General features: G+C 41.4%; 1 protein-coding gene across 3 annotated transcripts in view; it reads left to right on the top strand.

Moving 5' to 3' along the window:
* The window catches only part of MAST2 (microtubule associated serine/threonine kinase 2), a 217,493-nt gene extending 206,627 nt beyond the window's left edge, over positions 1-10,866 (top strand). For all 3 annotated transcript variants that reach the window (XM_066626695.1, XM_066626696.1, XM_066626694.1), the window contains 5 exons: positions 2,006-2,232; positions 3,952-4,074; positions 4,887-5,023; positions 5,678-5,865; positions 7,163-10,866. In XM_066626695.1, coding sequence (XP_066482792.1) covers positions 2,006-2,232; positions 3,952-4,074; positions 4,887-5,023; positions 5,678-5,865; positions 7,163-9,264 — 2,777 coding nt within the window. In that variant the 3' untranslated portion in view covers positions 9,265-10,866. The remainder of the gene's footprint in view (positions 1-2,005; positions 2,233-3,951; positions 4,075-4,886; positions 5,024-5,677; positions 5,866-7,162) is intronic.
* Positions 10,867-19,812: the final 8,946 nt, after the last annotated feature.

The following is a 19,812-nucleotide window of genomic DNA, read 5'->3' as shown; positions in this document are numbered from 1 at the left end:
CCTCTGTCAGCTATTTAGCTGGCAGAAGTCAGAGCAGCCCTCTGTAGGTCTGCCTGGCCCAAGAAGGGGATTAGGATATGGTGGAGGAGGCCTCTGCCATTCCTGCCCCTCTCTTGGGCCTGATCCGCTCCCATTCTGCCCTCCTCCCGACCAGAAATCGCTTCTTCTTGCCTCTCCACTGCCCACTTTGTGCCCCTGTGCCACTCAGCACCTTACCTGCCTGCACTGGTATCTGGGGGCTCCAAATGTAGTGCTGGTGAGGTGGCACAGGCCACTCTGCCAATACTGCTCACTCACCAGATGTCACAGTGTGCCTTATGGCATATTACTGCCAGGGCAGTAGCTGCTGCGCTGGCCCAGTGCACAGTTTGGATTGCGCTTTCTGTATCACTTTGCACTGTAACAGTGCACTTCGCACTTAACAGGTGGGGCCTCAGTATCTGCAGAGGCTCAGTTCATGAACAACCCCCCCCCCCCCCCGTGAATGACAAAAACTGTAGATAAGTAAATCTGTGGTTTCATCCCCTTTAAACCCTCCAAAGGCAACTGGAGCTGTGTTCTGGTCACCTCTGGAGGGCTTTCTAAAGCTGGCAGAGGCCATGCACGTCCACATGCAGCCTTTGCCAGCTTCAGAATGTCCCCATAGCGTGAAAAAATCTGGTTTCCCAAGGCACAACTAGTGCACACAACTGACTTTTTGTGCCTTATAAAGCTTCCCCAGGCCTCAATGCCTTAAAAGGCATAAAAAAATCACTCTGGCTTCCCTTGGGGAACTGGAAGTAGTGTTTTTTCGCACTATGGAGCAATTCTGAAGCCCAGAGGCCATGTGTGGACATTCATAGCCTCTTTGAGCTTCAGAAAGCCCAGGTTGGGCAAAGTCTGGCTCACCAGGGGGTCCAGGGGACCCCCATTGGGCCAGACCCACAGATATAAAATTTGTAGGTAAGTAAGCTCAGCCTGTACACAAATTCTTATCTGCCATTCTGTTGTCCAGTCATCTCACTTGGAGAGATCCTTTTTGGAGTTCAGTCTGCTTGAGATTCCATCACCCTGAATTAATTTCATGTCATCAGCTACTTCTGATTCTGATCATGTATGAATAAACTACATATTCCAGATCCTTCAAAGACTTCCTGCTTTTTTTCTATCCATTATTTTTTACCCTCTGCTTTCTGATTTTTAACTAGTTACTTGTCTTCATTTCATGAATGCTAGGTCATGGTGCCCATGAAAGGCAAAATCCTTTATCCAACTTATTAGCCTCCTCGCATTTTAGGAACATTTGGCCAATGTTTTGGTCTTCTTTGCTTGTCTTTGTGTTGGTGTCCTTTCAGAAAGACCATAAATACTGATTTTGCAAATCTAGCAGTTTTTTTCTTTTTCTGTAGAATGTCATTCTAAAGAGCATGAGAGTCCTGTGAGCCACCAGATTTACACTAACTTCATGAACCTTAAAATATCTAACGACAAGCCCTCCACTAAAATTCTTATATGATGTGTTAGCAGAGATTTCTTTCTAACAGCTGGAGTTTTGTTTGGCCAATATGTGTTGTTGTTGTTGTTGTTGTTGTTGTTGTTGTTGTTGTTGTTATTAATTTTATTTTTACCCTGCCTTTCTCCCTGGAGGGACTTCCTGGATCTCCTAATAAGTGGTGTTTTTGTGTGGCTAAGGGACTGTTCTGATGTAAAATTTTGCACTGGGTGAAATTTTTGGCAGATCTCGTGGCTGTATGAATATGCAAGCATTTTGTTGTGAGGTGCCATGTTCTACAATAATTTTTATGATATAGTATAACATAATTTTTTTCATAAAGGAAGAACTAGAATAGCTTAGTGTGGCTAAAAAAAAAAGCAGGAAATGGCTACTGTTTGACACTGGAAATTTTAAAATGCAGCTATTTCAAGTCTCACACCAGCAAAATACTTAATTCATTTTGAGTAATTTAGTTTTTTGCCTTGGAAAACTAGGCTTTCTAATTTGCAGTGTTTTTGTATTGTCCTGTAGAGCACCATACATGTTCTCCATTGGCTAGTCCAATGTCACCTCATTCTCTTTCATCCAACCCATCTTCAAGAGACTCTTCTCCAAGTCGGGACTTTTCTCCTGCTGTTATGAATCCCAAACCACCAATCATCATTCACCGAGCTGGAAAGAAATATGGCTTCACACTTCGTGCCATTAGAGTCTATATGGGGAACAGTGATATCTACACGGTGCATCACATGGTCTGGGTATGTTTTGGTTTTTGTATTCATCTGTTATGACTTGACTAGCCTGTAGGTGAATTTGGTATTAAAGGAATCTTTTTTAACAAACTAGGTCTAATAAAATCCTTTTTTATTTAGAGTATTTTCCAACACCATCTCGGGAATGGTTACTCCTTTCTAGAGAAATGTGTGTGGAGTGGGTGTGTGTTCTCTATCAAAGCAGTAACCTATGGGTTAATTACATTTAATTTCTCCTGAGCTGAGTTGACAATGATGGTCTGCTTCAGATCATCTTCTTCCCTTAGGATTTTTCACACATCTGTTTGGAGTTGATTACATGTCTTAAAGCATCACTGTCTTCCCGCTGAATTGACCAGGGATTTGGAATTCAGTTCAGCTGCGAGCTGTACAAGGGGCTTATGTGTATACTTGCTGTTTCTCTTTCACCCATTTTCTCAACCAGTGGGGGTTGGGTGGGTTGCATGTGTGAGCGAAAGTGCTTTCTTTTTAAAGTTGAATGTGGTTGTTTGCCAAAGCCATTACCCACAAAGTGTGTTTGTCATTTTTAATTGCATAATGCTCACAGGTAAAACAGAGAAGGGAAGAGAAAGTATCCCAATTTCCCCCTGGACTTCACTTAGAGTTTCCTCATTTAAATGGAGATTATTGTTTGAAGCTAATCATCAGTGATACAATAATAATTTGAAGTTGAATTTTCTGGCAATAATTGCTTCTGCAAATTTACTTCTGATCCTTATTCCACTTGACCTTGGCAAGGACTGCATTATGTAGAAAACTAAGCTGTCATGAAGCACAGATCCCTGAAAACAAATCTGTTCTGCTTGCCTTTTAACTGAAGTCACCCTGTTGTATTGTTGATCATGCCTTTTGTTTTAGCTAACATGGTGATTTACTTTGATGTGATGGTTTTAGACTGCTGATTTGCCTGTTTCTGTTGCTTTATATAGTTACTATAAACCACTTCATGCAGATTTTATTTGGGAAAGTAGTATATAACTATATTACTCATTTTTATTTTTATATAGGCTACCTTCCCACTCCAGTAATGAAATCACTAAAGTATCTTAAAATTTTAGCAAAAACAGGAAAATAAAACACCATAACAAGCACAAGCAAAACCAGCAAACATGAGGAAAAATGAATTTGACCAAAGTGCAGTGGAATAATTCATAGTCTAAGGAAATATTAATAATCGTAATACATCTGAACTCTTGTAATGACAGAGTTAATAAGTACTTGTCTTGCAGGGAAGTGGGAGGAAGAATAGTAATATAAAGCTCAGTGGTAGAGCACATTTTGTATTTAGAAAGTCCATTTCCAGATAGGGTAAAGAAAAATTTCTGTCAGAAACCCTGGAGAGCTGTTACCAGTCAGTGTCTGCAATACTGAACTAGACAGACCAAGGGTCTGCCTTGATGCATGGCAGCTTTTGGGCTCAATCCCTAGCATCTCCAGTTAGAAGATCTCAGGTAGGAAGATGAGAAAAGATCATTGAATGGGATCCCAGAGAACTGCTGCTATATCAGTCAGTGGTTTCACTTGGTAAGGCAGATCCTTACAGTTTCACAAGTGACAAGGAAAATGAATTGGCAGTGAGCATGGCTGTGATTGTGGCATATATGTTCTGTAGTTTACAGTAACAAATTTGATGAGTAAGGATTGGCAGCAAACTGCTTGAGAAATTAATCCTTTCCTCCTCACATCTCTCTCTCTCATTGGCAGCATGTAGAAGAAGGTGGTCCTGCTAGTGAGGCTGGTTTGCGAGAAGGGGACTTAATCACCCATGTGAATGGAGAACCTGTGCATGGATTGGTACATACAGAAGTAGTGGAGTTGGTTCTGAAGGTAAAGACTCAGCGCACATACTATATGGCAGGCGAAGTGTGTAAGACCCAAAATCCTTAATTTAAAAAATAAACTGTTGAGTAATTTAAATATAGGTTGAAAGGAGAGTCTTCCCTTTAAAAAAAAAAAAAAGTTTATACAATGTGGAATTTTAGAAGTTCTGCTAGAAAAATGCATGTATGTCAGCCAAAAATGTTGATCCCATTTACATTCCAGTAACTCAATGCCTTTCTGATGGAATCTTAAGAACAATCCTGCAAATACTAAAACTCAGTAGGGGACACACAGCAAGCCAATTTCCTGGATAATTGCTTTGAAACTCATTTTAATAAATTCTTCTAGTTCCTATTCTATTATGGTTTTCATTTTGATATCAGTTATTCAGAGCAGAAAATGTCTAAAATACAACTAAATCCAGAAAATGCTGCTTTATAGAATTTCTTGGATGAAGATGATGGTGGACATGTTTTAATTTGATAACCTGCTTACTTAACAAGGCTTATGTTGAAGTAACCAGCATTGTAGTATTAGCTTTTTTGAGTTGTCATTCAAGTGGAAAGTTATTGTTTAATCATTGGGAAATTTACTGATTCAAGAAGTCTCCCCTGTAGCATTTTCTAAAGGCAAATATTGGAAGGAATATAAAGAAATATAATTAGTCAGGGGAATTTAAGACAGTGATAGACTTTTATTGACCCTTGCTTTAACATCCAGCACTACAAAAACAAACAAAAAAAAAAAAACACACGCACAAGAGAAGAATAGATGAATCGCAAGATACTATATTAGGGTTGTTTTTTTTCTTACTGCAGAGTGGAAATAAGGTATCCATATCTACTACACCTTTTGAGAATACATCAATCAAAGTTGGGCCAGCTCGGAAGGCTAGCTACAAATCCAAAATGGCTCGAAGGAACAAGAAAAGCAGAACAAAAGATGGGCAAGAAAGGTTAGTTATGTTTGATTCTAGAAAAGGAAATGATACCTTGATAGTAATTGCCAAAGTAATTTATGAGAAAGAAAGCTATCATCAGGACTTTTTTAAGTCTCAAAAACGTTGTACTTACTAGTCAATGAGGAACAGTGTATATAGCAATACCTTGCATTTTCATCTAGTTAGGGACCAGAGCATGGATGAAAATAAAAAATGAATGAAAGTCAAAGCATAGCCTTATTTAGCATGTAAATTTATTTTGGCTAGTGAGGCTGTGGACGGACATCCATGGCCAATGCTGAGCTCAGAAACCCCTCTGGAGGGGAGGGGATACCTGCAGTTTCCGCTGTCCTCAGGCAGGAGGGATTCCGGAACAGAACCCCTGAGGATAAGGGGACACAACTGTATATAACATATGCAAATATGTGGCAAACCTAAATAAACAGAAATAAAAGAAAAATAAATATAAGAACATCAACAAGCATTGTGGAAAGTTGGAAGAAATTGTACGAAAGAGGAAAGCATGTGGACAAAATTTGAAATGTGGTTATAATTAAAAGCAGTTGAAAAAGCAAAGCAGTGAAAGTTAAGTGGATTAAAATCAGGGTATGCCTATAATAAACATTTTGCTTTTATAAATGATGTTTGTCCTTACTTTTTCTTTGCCAGTAAGAAGAAAAGCTCTCTGTTCAGGAAGATTACCAAGCAGGCTTCTTTGCTTCACACTAGCAGAAGTTTATCTTCCCTCAACCGTTCTTTGTCTTCTGGGGAAAGTGTTCCTGGTTCACCGACTCACAACCTCTCCCCTCGTTCACCAACGCAGAGTTATCGATCAACTCCAGAGTCTGTGCATTCAGGTAAAAGGAAAAATTTAGAGGGTGAACTTGGTAAGTTAGTCCTTCTGATGTGGCAGTATAGTCAGGTTACATATTATGTGAGGGTTAGGTTATGGAGTGCATACAGTGAAAACTACCTTTAAATCTGAAAAAATAAGTACTATATCTTTAAAAACTAGATCACACTATGAGAGGCATATGGGAACTGAGACAACAGGGGGGGGGACGACAATAGGTTCATTGTCCCATCTCCTGCTCTGTCCTGGGCATATGCTCAGTGAGTGGAATGGCCCACACTATATTAACTTTATTTTTTATTTTTATTGGCTAAGAACATATACTTGAATTCACACAAGTTAAATGCCCATATGATGCAGTTTTTCCCTCAGATTGGAAGATGCAGGGAACATGCCCATGAACCATAATCGGAACCATTATGGCTCAGATTTTCTGAAATGAGTTGTATCCCCCACTGGGAAAAAGTCTGACTGCAGCTGGCCTGTTTTTCAGGTTGCAGCTGGTGTCATGTAGGAAGGAGGCGTGTATGAGAGATAAGCGACAGAAATGATAATGTGGTATAAAGGTAGTGGAGTGCTGTGGCATAAGAAAGGTGTAGGACCTGAGTTGGTGGGTCAGGTGATGCGATATTAGTACAGAATTGCAGGAGCCAGGTATCTGATTTGGAGGAGATAATTTTAGAAAGGAAGCACAGTTCATAAAACTGTGCACTAATACTGTACTAACAATTGGTGTGCTTATTTTCATATAGTATTTAGGTGACATGGAATTTGCCCAAGATGCGCAGTTGGTTACTTTTCTATGTTTTATTTATTTATAGGATAAATAAAACCTCACCTTTTAGATGAAAATTTTTATCAAGGTAGCTTCCAAACAAATTCATATAGATATCAAACTAAGCACTGATAAACCGCAGATGAAAGCAGCTAATTTAGCATGTATGGAACAGCAGTTAAAAACCAGTAAAAGAATTTGAAATGCCCTTAAAACATGAGAAAACAAGTTGAACTTTGATGTCCAAGTAAAGATTTCAGATATGCTATATTCTGCATACTGGGCAGCTCTGTAGTTGGATGGGACAGGGTGCAGGTCATGGCACCTAATTTTTTTTTCTGGTGCAATTATTCACTCTTAGTTGAATCTGCAGGCTTAGCTAGCTCTTTGCTAAATCTGCCACCATTGCCAGGTTGCAACAGGCTAGTGATTTTGTCTGTCGTTACATAGTACAGCAGTACCTAATGCTGTTCAGCTGTCTTAACATTCTTGGTTTTTAATGCTTTTCCTTTTCTGATGTTTTTAGTTGGTGGAAACTCTTCTCAGAGCAGTTCACCAAGTTCCAGTGTTCCCAACTCTCCTGCCAGCTCAGGACACATCCGACCCAGCTCTTTGCATGGATTAGCACCAAAGCTTCAACGGCAGTACCGATCCCCAAGACGTAAATCTGCAGGAAACATTCCTCTCTCGCCACTTGCTCACACTCCTTCACCAACTCCACAGTCAACTTCACCTCAGCGCTCCCCTTCTCCTTTGCCAGGGCATTCAGTTGGCAGTTCAAGTGTGATCCAGTCTTTCCCTGTAAAGTTACACTCCTCCCCACCTCTGGTTCGACAGATTTCAAGACCCAAGAGTGCTGAGCCACCAAGATCCCCTCTGCTGAAGAGAGTCCAGTCTGCTGAGAAGTTGACCTCCTCTCTGTCCTCAGAAAAAAAGCTGTCCACTTCACGCAAGCACAGCTTAGACATCTCCCATTCCGAATTCAAGAAGGAGATGCTCCAGAGGGATCCAGGCCTCCAAAGTTGGCAGGAATCAATAAATGAGGCAACAGGAGGTAAAGTTGGCCTTGCAGAAAAAGGAACACTACAAAAACCTTCTCCCAGGAACTTGGGGACCATTCGGCAAGACAGGGTGGAGAGAAGGGAGCCCCTACAAAAGCAGGAGGCCATCACAGAGGTAGATTCTTCTGAAGATGAAACCGATGAAGGATCAGAAGACAGTCAAGATGGGAAAAGATTGGATAGGCCCTTCAGCATAGACCATCGCATTTCAGATCCTTTCTTGGAGGATAACAAGCATTCTTCAAAGTTGGAAAGCAAAGATAGTATTGAGGATGATGCTTTTCTTCCTGAGGAGCCAAAAGCTGACAATGTGCACAAAGAGGGAAATCATCAAAAACAATCAAAAGAAGGGGCAATGGTGCTGCTGACTGATGTAGATGAGTCACAATCTGAGGTTTGCACAAGAACTTTGTCTGTAGAAAAGCCTTGTGACAGTGAAACAGTTAAGCGAGTGTTAGAATGTGGAACAGCAGCAGAGTTACTACAAGGCAATATCCTCAAACTTGTTAGTGAAAACGGTACCTCTTTTGAAGATGCTAAGGACACTCTGATTAGCCAAACAAGCACAGACTGTCCTGAGCAGATGAAGTGCCTACCAATGGGACTCCTGCAGCTTGGTCAAGATGACTACGCAGGGCTGGCAACTGGCAGAGATAATCTGAAGGAATCTGCTTCTACAGAAACCACTTACTCGTTGTCTCAAGAAACTAAATCTTCATTAGCACTTTCTTCTTCTTGCACAGCTAGTATAAGCTCTCCTCCACTAGTTAGCCAAATGGACTGCAAAGATTCACCTCATAAAAAGGAACTCCAGTTCACTAAGAAGGGTATTACCCTGCAGAATCTAACAAACATTGACAAAGTCTGTGCACAGAGGTCTCCTCATGGTGAACTGCAAAGTTTGTCCTCTTCAGAGATCATTTCAAAACATGGAAGTCCAATAGGTGGTGATAACATGAGTTTAGCTTGTCCTTCAAGTAGTCCAACTCTTACCCCTGTGGCAGTTGCTCCAGCTGAAGATGGAAAAGGAGTTTGGCCAGTTCATGTAGTAACAGATGCAAAAGACATGTTGGATCCAGTGAATTTCAACATGTCTGACTCAAGAGATCTAGAAACAACAAGAGAAGAGTTCCCTCAGGAGGTGCTGTGTTATTCACAAGACAGCTTGTCAAAGCAAGTAATACAAGAGACACTAAAGGAAAGTCTATATCCAGAAACATCCAAAGTTTTCACCGCAGGTAGTCTCATTAAAATATGTGGCACCTCCACTGAGTCAGAAAGTCCAGCAGTCTCATGGGAGGCAGAGTGTCCAGTGGGAGCAAAAGAGAAGTCAGAACTTGGTCATTCTAACATACTGCAAGTATTGGAGAGTGGGTATCAGAAACCTCCACCTGAAGATCAGTCACATGGTACTACAAAGCAGAGCATGAGGGTGTCATCCAGTCCAGACTGCAGCCTGAATTCTAAAGAGGAGACTCCCCTGATGCCAGGAAAAATTGGAGAGACTGGAGATCAGCCGCAAACAAGAGACTTCCTGTTGTCAGAAAGTGTTGGGAAGAAAGCATAGTAGCGTCTCTACATTCAGAAACAAACAGCATTAGTAGAACACAAATATAAAACAGAAAACCTGTACATCTATTTTTTGTAGATTTGTGTTTTCACACTCTTGCCTTTTTCATTCTTGCAATTCTATTTTTGTACACAGCATTTGCCATTTGATGCTTCTTAACAGGGTATCTTTAAAACGGGATTACAAAATGGTTTGCAAACTTTTTTTTAAAAAAAGTTGCCCTAATTTTGGAGCATCCTATGCATTGTCTTCCTTGAGTATTTTTCTTTTCTTGAAAAATTCTGGAGAACTGCATTTGCAAAATTAGGCAGCTCATTTGAAAATGCCACATTTGACCACCAATTTCTTTAATTGCTTTACGTTGGCAATAAACATCTTTGATGGCAGAATTTTCATGCCACTTCATATCTTATTTCTTTACATGTCATAGACTTCTGCACATATCTGCAAAGGTAACTTTGCATTCAGGCTTGTGCAATGGGAAAACATCTTCAAAACTGGGGCAAAAATCATTTCTCAAGTGAAAAGTCAAGATACTTCCGTTTGTTTTTGATTTATTTTTACTTTGTTTTAAAAAGAAATGTGACACTCCCACCTTCTGCCTTTTTAAGTATTTTTAATGCTTGTTGCCTTATCAACTTGATTTTGCTCAGAGCAGGTTATAACCTAAACAGAGATGCACTGGGTTCCTCATTTATTTAATGACAAGTAGCATCCTAGCCCAGTCCTCTAAGACCTTGCTGGAGGGAAGTGAGCATTTGAGACCACTCATATTTTGTGTGTGTGTGTGTGTGTGTGTGTGTGTGTGTGTGTGTGTGGCTAGCTTGTAGTGAAAGCAATTTAGAGCTGACTTAAGAGTAGGTGGGAAGTGATCATTACCAACTCATAAGTGGAAGACCAAAACATCATTAATAGTCTCTTTAGCTTCAGTCTCACTTTCTCATGTACAGTGAATTTACCCTTACATCACACAGCTGAACTGCAAATTTAATATAAATTTTTCCCCCTCCACTGTTTAATTCACATTCTAAAATTGTTGTAGTTTCTAAGAACATATTTTGATTTCTTTTTAATGTTCAGTATGGCCATGTTTTTTAGAGACAGCTACATCTAGCACTGACAAATAATAAAATAGTTGCAGCGTTCCAAGTCTTATTACTTATCGTGTCCAATTACAGTTTATGGGCAAAAGTGGTTCCTTTTACAAACCCCATAATCCTGGTGAATTTAAATTTATAGCCTTGTCTAACAGAATACATCTGTTATGAGTGGGCAGAGAAAGTAATTATTTGCATAGTCAGCTGATTGTGCATAGATAGGGAGATTATCACATGGTGACTGTACTCACTTTCCAGGGCAAACACTTCAGTTAATTACAGTGCACATTCATTACTCTGTCATACCTTTTGTTATAAAGCTTCTTCCTGCTCTGTTTCTCCTTCGAAAGCCTAAATGGACTATTTGAATAGGAACATATTCTTAAAACTTTAATTTATGATAATTGCATTTCAGGCTTCTTGCCTGAAATTTCTTGCCTGTGTTCTTCTTGCCTGATTTCATCCCTGATGTGTTAGAATTTTATTTTATTTTTATTTTTTTTGGGAGGGGGGGGTCAACTTCCATGCTACTCTGTACCTCATTCTATTCTATATTATTTGGTTTCAACCGGACCAACTTAATTTTGATGTGGGTTCTCTTTGTTAACCACTGTTTACTCTGTGAGTGTGTAGTGCATGGACTTACAAATAAATGAGTAAGTAAAAGGAATGGGTGTGTTTTGCATGTGGTAATGCTGTAAAAAGAAGACTCATTGGCTTTCTCATACATTAATTTGAAGCTTGAGTACTCAAAATTTTATCAGTAATAGTTTCCACCATGTTTTTATTAGATAATATATGCTAATCTCCTTCATCCTGCCCACCAGTGCTCAAGAGCTAACCTTATGCATTGACATTTTAAATACATTATTAGGCTTCTCTCCATCTAGCCAAGTCTCTGTCTCACCAGCCTTTCCCATCAAGATGCTGCATTGCCCTTTAAACAAAGGCAGTTGGTTGTCAGTACACTGATAATGATAAGAAAAGGGAATTGTTGCTAATATGATCTGGTGGCATAGCGACTCAGAATTGCACATTAACTTGAATATCCTAAAAGGTATGATTTACAGTGTGTGCATTTGAGCCCAGGGAATAAATAATGTAGCTTCTAATATATCCTGTAGCATCTGTATACAAAATAGCAGCCAAAGGATTTGTCTCTCTAGTTTAGCCAAATAAACATGTATTGGGCCACCTCAATGCAGTATTGTAGGTGTCACTTAATATATTTTTAATATGCTGCTTCTGCCATTACCTGGAAAGTTGTAGAAGTTAATGCCTTCAGTGTTTTCCTCTATTTTGGAAGGGTCCCATAACAGTGGACCCACTTGAACTAAATTATTGGCAAAAATTAAAAAAAAAAACCCATGCCATCAAAACCCCATGCCAATGAAGCAGATTTATTCTTCAGAAATGTAAATATATATCAAAGAGTTCTGACAATCATGAGGTTACTAAGGGCAAAATTTAAGATCTTAAAGCACTTACAAATATTAAGCCTAGCAGGAAGTAGTGTATATTGACAGAGTTGAACTGATGATGTTGTTACCATGTAGAGGGGACAAGACAAGTATTATCTATTTATAATTCAGTTAAGTGACTTAAAGCCTACAGTGCTCATCCAGCTGAGACTTTCATCTTCATGATATACCATGAATGGAAGCAACTGAAAAAAAACTATATAGCCATGAGACATGTGCTGTCATCTTTGTGTGTTGTTTTTCCAATTTCTCTTCTCCTTGGTTTAGGTGTTCATTTTGTTAATGCTGCCTTTCACCTTTCAGTATTCAACTTTCTTTCCTGGGCAATACACCATTAAATGGTCATCTAATACCATAAAATTGATATTTAGTGTAAATATTAGATTTATAGCACTGCTTAAAACCACTTCTGGGTAATGGTGCCCAATACCATTTGGTATTCAATATGCTACAAAAGAATACCCACCAGGGAGCAGGGTAAGAGGAATGACCTGTGGGTTTTTTTCTCACTAGCACTGAATTAAGGTGTGATTTGGAATTTTTGCTTTTTCTTCCTCTGAGGGGAGGGTGAAGTCATTCTCCAGTTTAATGTTACTGAATGTGAAGGATGATGCTGTACTTCTAGTAGGTGATTTTACGGCCTTGTGTGTGTTTACGTTGTGCTTTTATTTTGTTGTTCTGGAGGATGGGAACGTGGCTTTCATGCTGGGTTCCATCTCAAACTGGTGTTCCTTGACACCTAGCAAGCGAAGAGGATGTTATGGGATATGTGTTTTTAGAAACTTGAAAAATTGCCACATAATAGAGGTGCAATAATTTTTATTCATGTTGTACCTGCATGTTGATGTTCAAATACTCCTCTGAAATACACTTCATTTTTTTACTTAAACCAGTGTATCTCTTGATTGAATTATTATTATTATTATTTTGCACTCTGCTGAAGGACTTCAATAATAGAAGGACTTCAATAGAATCATTCAATAATACTATGTGGGTTCCATGTTAACTGTGCTTTTATACACATTTCTTTCTGGGAGGAGCAGAAAATAAACTTTTTGTCCATTTCTCACTGCTGGATAATATGCATAGACAGCAGCATCAGTTATTTGAAAGGTCCTATCTTTAAGTGTAGAGTCCTTGTTATTTATTTATATCTTTTCTTTCTTGCTTTATGACAAGGTGTAGATTAACATATAATCCCCCAGTCTTCATTTTAATCCTCACAGCCATCATGTTGTGGTAGGACCACACATTCAATTTTTTTGTAAGATCACTCAAATGGCACTGCATTTTTGCCTGTTTTCCCCAAAAGAATATGTGTCCTACTTCAAACAGTATATTATTGTGCAATTGTTTTCTGACATAAGTTTTGCTCTGTATGGATAGAAAGTTGTATGGCAAGTACTGTTAACTGCATGTGATTGATTGGGGAGTTGTGTTACTAGACACCAAGAACACATAGCATTTGCAAACCATAGCATAACAACAACATCATTTCATTCATCAAATACAGTAGCAGTGAAAACGCTGTGTGGTGTGAGGATTGTATCCACTTTTTCCCAATTTGAAGAATGTTTGGCAAACTCCAGATAAAGTACAAAAGTGCAACCTTGAAAGAGTTGCATGTAACAAACTGAAGAGGAATGCCCATAAAACTCATGAAGAGCAAGGTCCTAGTAATTTGCTGATATTTTATGGCTAAGTAGGAATTTCGGAGATTGTAACAAATGCATTTTGGGTAACTGTTAGCTTATCTATCAGTTACTTTATCTATCAGTGGTGGCAGCTAAATATTCTCCATTGAAGTTTGCCTACATGACTACCACCTTCCAGTAGAGGACAGTGTTGCACAGGAATGGGGGCCACTTAGTTGAGCTTCAAGGACAAAGATCTAATTTTAGGGCTGGCTTCTCTTTCTTTCTCCTTGTAAATATCTCAACTTGCAAGAACAGATTCTGGTACCTGAATTCATCCCTTGTGAAGTCATGCAACAGTCTCTCAGGCAATATCCCTTTTTCTAGGGCACTTTATCAAAAACTATGCTGTCAGTACTGTCTGAAATAATTGATTAATATAGTGAATGTTTCATCTGAAACATAGTTACCCAATTGATTACATGCTGCATAATTTAAATGCCCATTTGTTTCTTTTATCCCAATATTTTGAGTATTTTGACAGGAATTTCGAAAAATTAGGCAATGTTGCAAATAAGCTTGGTAGCAACGGGCATGTGAGTAATCTGCTAAGGAACTGGGCCGATGACGTGCACAAATCTATCATAATGATTAACAGATACCTCAAAAGGCAAATTCTGAATTGCCTCAGGATGGTGGCACATAATTATTACTCAGTAGAATTGTTCTAATACTAAAAACTTTGAGAATGCAAGCTGTTGAACTACACAGAATTATTTTTTGGGAATAGGAACTGAAGACTGGAAATAGGGCAGGGTACACTGGAGAAAGATAGATGAAATGTAAAGGTGGTTCTTGCTGGAAATTTAAATCTTGTTACTTTGAGCCTTTGGGCAGGGTGGCCTCAAAATCTAGATCACTTCAACACTTTCATATAGCTAGAAGAGGCCTTGCTGCAAGTGTTGTAGTGTCAGGTGCAGAGTTGATGTGCCATTTATTGTAAGTGGAAATTTTCCTATGTCTTACCTACAAGGATTCAGTGATCATCCTACTCCACAGGGCTTCTGCCACACATTGCACAACTTCTTCTTTGTCTTCTGCTCTCAGTCTCATGCCTTGATATTGCGCATTCAGCCAGCACTCAAACATTATTTGAAGCCAGTTAGGTACATTACAGAGTTTAGGGACATTGATATGACTTACTAGGTTAGAGAATGTGGGCTCTTTTGAACTGACTAAAATGCAGGCAGACCAAAGACTTTAAAATCTTTACAGGGCTCTGTAAATAGAAGTCAGTTACTGCCATTTTTAAAGCCTAACAGTCCAAGGTCAGTCTTCTGTCATATAAACCTGCACAAATACCAAGACAGATGTCAAGGGCCTGCTGTGGGCTTCCGGCCATCAGGTACAAGGAACATTGGCTTCTCTATCATGACAGCAGAATGTTGGAGCACTTTACTGACTTTCACATGGGTGGTGAAGATTGATTTATCTCATCAAGACTTCAGTCCTTTTTATTTTTTTAACCTGCTTTGTTGAGCTGCCTTGTTTTATCCTACTTCTATCCTGTGTTTAGTGTTTTTAAAATTTGGTAGTCACTCTGATTGACCTTTTTAGATAGAAAAGAATTTTTTTTTTTTAAAGAGAGACTTCTCCCCCATATCCTGTGGCATTCACAGAGGATTTGGAGAAGGAAGAAGCCTGCCTTTCGTATCCTGCCTGGCTTTGCAAATACTCAAAAGTGATAGGAATATTCAACAAACTCCTGCTCAAGTTGAAAGACTGAAGCTACCTCCATCTACCCAGTCTTTTCCCCTGCATAGTGATAGACTCTTTCCTCCTTCCTGCTGTCTACGATGGGTGAAGACCAGGGATGAGCAGGTCCAGTGTAGCTAGAGTTGAGTCACAAGTGTCCGCCCCATGACTCAAGAATGAGTCCTAATGGGGGCACTTTCCAAGTCTCCTGGAACATTTTTGCGACTCGAAAAGACTCGAGTCGTGAGTCATTCCCTTTTAAAAGCCAGATGTGGAAAAAATGGGGCTGCTACCACGGTGTATGAGTTCTCTTTAAACACTCACCTGCTGTCTCCGCCCACCTGTAAACAAGGCAGAAGGGACTGCGTGAGAGCCGGGACAGAAGCGGCAAGAGGGAGGAGGGTCATGCGCAACAGCTGCAAAGCTTACCAGGATGACCTGCCTCTCTGCTGAAGCGCACGTGGCCTCTGGGAACCCTGTGCCTCTGGGAACAAAGTGCCAGGTGAGGCACTGCGAGTTTAGCATCTGTGCGAGTTCAGAAGGGCGAGGAGGCCAGGGCCCCAGATACCGCCCTTTCTCTTCCCTTGAGAAGAGGGCAGCAAACCAGTGTAGGGTTTTTTAAGTACCTCTAAACAAACAAACTATGCAGTCAGACAGAGCAGCAGGGTGGGGGCTATCCAGTGTTTTGCATCGAGTGGCACATGTATGACTATATGCCTCTGGGGTATAAGTCATGGGTGTGTCCTCGGTGCAAGGAGCTCTGGGGACTCAGGGAACACATCCGCTCCCTTGAAGCCTTGGTGGCCGACCTGGAGAAGCAGAGGCAGGCAGAGAAGGACCATGGAGAGACTTCTGAGGATGATCAGGCTTCGTCCCACCCTCAGGCACGCAGCTTGGGGGCTTCTTGTAGTGGGGGATTCGATTATCAGAAACAGAGAGAGGGGGGTTTGCGACAGATGTGAGGACCGCATGGCGACTTGCCTGCCTGGTGCAAAGGTTGCAGACATCACTTCTCGTCTAGACAGGCTGGTAGATAGTGCTGGGGAGGAGGTAGCAATTGTGGTGCATTTTGACACCAATGACATGGGCAAGTGTAGCCGGGAGGTCCTGGAGGCCAAATTTAGGCTATTAGGTAAGAAGCTGAAAGCCAGGACCTCAAAGGTAGCATTCTTGGAAGTGCTACCTGTTCCACGCATAGGGCCAGCTAGGCAGGCAGAGATCAGGGGTCTCAATGCATGGATGAGACGGTAGTGTAGGGAGAAGGGGTTTAGATTCGTTAGGCACTGGGGAACGTTTTGGGACAAGCAGGGCCTGTACAAGAGGGATGGGCTTCACTTGAACCAGAATGGAACTAGACTGCTGGTGCATAACAGTAAAAAGGTGGCAGAGCAACTTTTAAACTGATCCCTGGAGTACAGCCGACCGGAGCCGAGGGGCATCCGGTTTGGAACTCCCCATCCCTATGGGGAGGTTAGAGAACAACAAGGCAAAGGCAGAGTAGGAGAAGAAATTGGGAATGGTAGCGTGATGGGATGTGATAGACAGTTTGGCACAGTGAGAGGATGTGGGGACAAAGGAGCTAATAAGCAGCCCATCCTGGAGCATTCCATGTACAAATGCTTTTATGCAAATGCCCGAAGTCTCCGAGCAAAGATGGGAGAACTGGAATGTCTGGTGACAAGGGAAAACATGGACATAGTGGGCATAACGGAAACCTGGTGGAATGCAGAGAATCAGTGGGATATCGCAATCTCGGACTATAAACTCTACAGGAGGGGCGTTTGGGAGGTGGGGTGGCCGTTTATGTTAAGGAAGGGATGGAATCCAGCAAAGTAGAGATTGAAGGCGGGTCCGACTCCACCACAGAATCTCTGTGGGTGAAATTACCAGGCATGAGGAGCGATGTAATACTGGGGGCGTATTATCGTCCTCCAAACCAGAAACTGGAAGGGGACCTTGATATGAGCAAACAGATCAGGGAGGTGACAAGGAGAGACAGGGTTGTAATCATGGGGGACTTCAATTATCCTCATATTGACTGGGCCAATTTGTGTTCTGGCCACGAAAAGGAGATCGGATTCCTTGACATGCTAAATGACTGTGCCTTAGAGCAGCTAGTCATGGAGCACACCAGAGGACAGATGACTCTGGATTTAATATTGTGCAGTACTCAGGACCTGGTTAGAGATGTCAGTGTTACTGAGCCATTGGGGAACAGTGACCATGCTGCGATCTGTTTTGACATGCATGTCGGGGGAAGAATACTGGGCAAATCTCTTACAAAAACCCTTGACTTCCAACGAGCGGACTTCCCTCAAATGAGGAGGCTGGTTAGAAGGAGGTTGAAAGGGAAGGTAAAAAGAGTCCAATCTCCCCAGAGTGCTTGGAGGCTGCTTAAAACAACAGTAATAGAGGCCCAGCAGAAGTGTATACCGCAAAGGAAGAAGGGCTCGACTAAGTCCAGGAGGGTGCCCACATGGCTAACAAGCCAAGTTAGAGAGGCCATAAAGGGCAAGGAAGCTTCCTCCATAAATGGAAGACTTGCCCTAATGAGGAGAATAAAAAGGAACATAAACTGTGGCAAAAGAAATGTAAGAAGGTGATACGGGAGGCCAAGAGAGACTATGAGGAAGACATGGCCAGCAACATTAAGGGGAATAATAAAAGCTTCTTCAAATCTGTTAGAAGCACGAAACCCGCCAGAGAAGCGGTTGGCCCTCTGGATGGTCAGGAAGGGAAAGGGGAGATAAAAAGAGACTTAGAAATGGCAGAGAATTTAAATGAGTTCTTTGCATCTGTCTTCACGGCAGAAGACCTCGGGCAGATACCGCTGCCCAAACACACCCTCCTGACCAAGAAGTTTAAGTCAGATACAGGTTAAAAGAGAGGATGTTTCAGACCTAATTGATAAATTAAAGATCAATAAGTCACTGTGCCCTAATGGCATCCACCCAAGAGTTATTAAGGAATTAAAGAATGAAGTTGCTGATCTCTTGACTAAAATATGCAACTTATCCCTCAAAACGGCCAAGGTGTCAGAAGATCGGAGGATAGCAAATGTCACGCTGATCTTTAAAAAGCAAAAGAGCGGGGACCCGGGAAACTATAGGCCGGTCAGCCTAACATATATACCAGGTAAGATGGTGGAATGCCTCATCAAAGATAGAATCTGAAATCACATAGACAAACAGGCCTTGCTGAGGGAGAATCAGCATGGCTTCTGTAAGGGTAAGTCTTGCCTCACGAACCTTATAGAATTCTTTGAAAAGGTCAACAGGCATGTGGATGCGGGAGACCCCATGGACATTATATATCTGGAATTTCAGAAGGCACTTGACACGATCCCTCACCAAAGGCTACTAAAAAAACTCCACAGTCAGAGAATTAGAGGACAGGTCCTCTCATGGATTGAGAACTGGTTGAAGACCAGGAAACAGAGAGTGGGTGTCAATGGGCAATTTTCACAACAGAGAGAGGTGAAAAGTGGTGTGCCCCAAGGATCTGTCCTGGGACCAGTGCTTTTCAACCTCTTCATAAATGACCTGGAGACAGGGTTGAGCAGTGAGGTGGCTAAGTTTACACACAACACCAAAATTTTCTGAGTGGTGAAGACCAGAAGTGATTTTGAGGAGCTCCAGAAGGATCTCTCCAGACTGGCAGAATGGGCAGCAAAATGGCAGATGCGCTTCAATGTCAGTAAGTGTAAAGTCATGCACATTGGGGCAAAAAATCAAAACTCCACATATAGGCTAATGGGTTCTGAGCTGTCTGTGACAGATCAGGAGAGAGATCTTGGGGTGGTGGTGGACAGGTCGATGAAAGTGTCAACCCAATGTGCGGTGGCAGTGAAGAAGGCCAGAAAAGGTATTGAGAACAAAACGGCTATTATTATAATGCCGTTGTAGAAATCTATGGTAAGGCTACACCTGGAGTATTGTGTCCAGTTCTGGTCACCGCATCTCAAAAAAGTTTTAGTGGAAATGGAAAAGGTGCAAAAGAGAGTGACTAAGATGATTACTGGGGTGGGGCACCTTCCTTATGAGGAAAGGGTACAGCGTTTGGGCCTCTTCAGCCTAGAAAAGTGGCGCCTGAGGGGGGACATGATTGAGACATACAAAATTATGCAGGGGATGGACAGAGTGGATAGAGAGATACTCTTTACACTCTCACATAACACCAGAACCAGGGGTTGTCCACTGAAATTGAGTGTTGGGAGAGTTAGAACAGACAAAAGAAAATATTTCTTTACTCAGCGTGTGGTTGGTCTGTGGAACTCCTTGCCACAGGATGTGGTGATGGCGTCTGGCCTGGATGCCTTTAAAAGGGGATTGGACAAGTTCTGGAGGAAAAATCCATTATGGGTTACAAGCCATGATGTGTATGTGCAACCTCCTGATTTTAGAAATGGGCTATGTGAGATGCAAGGGAGGGCACCAGGATGAGGTCTCTTGTTATCTGGTGTGCTCCCTGTGGCATTTGGTGGGCCACTGTGAGATACAGGAAGCTGGACTAGATGGGCCTATGGCCTGATCCAGTGGGGCTGTTCTTATGACCCAATCTTTTGCAGCTGTACTCAGA

Source organism: Tiliqua scincoides, chromosome 4 (assembly GCF_035046505.1).
Source record: "Tiliqua scincoides isolate rTilSci1 chromosome 4, rTilSci1.hap2, whole genome shotgun sequence".
Taxonomy (NCBI): domain Eukaryota; kingdom Metazoa; phylum Chordata; class Lepidosauria; order Squamata; family Scincidae; genus Tiliqua; species Tiliqua scincoides.
This window is presented reverse-complemented; position numbering and strand designations above follow the sequence as displayed.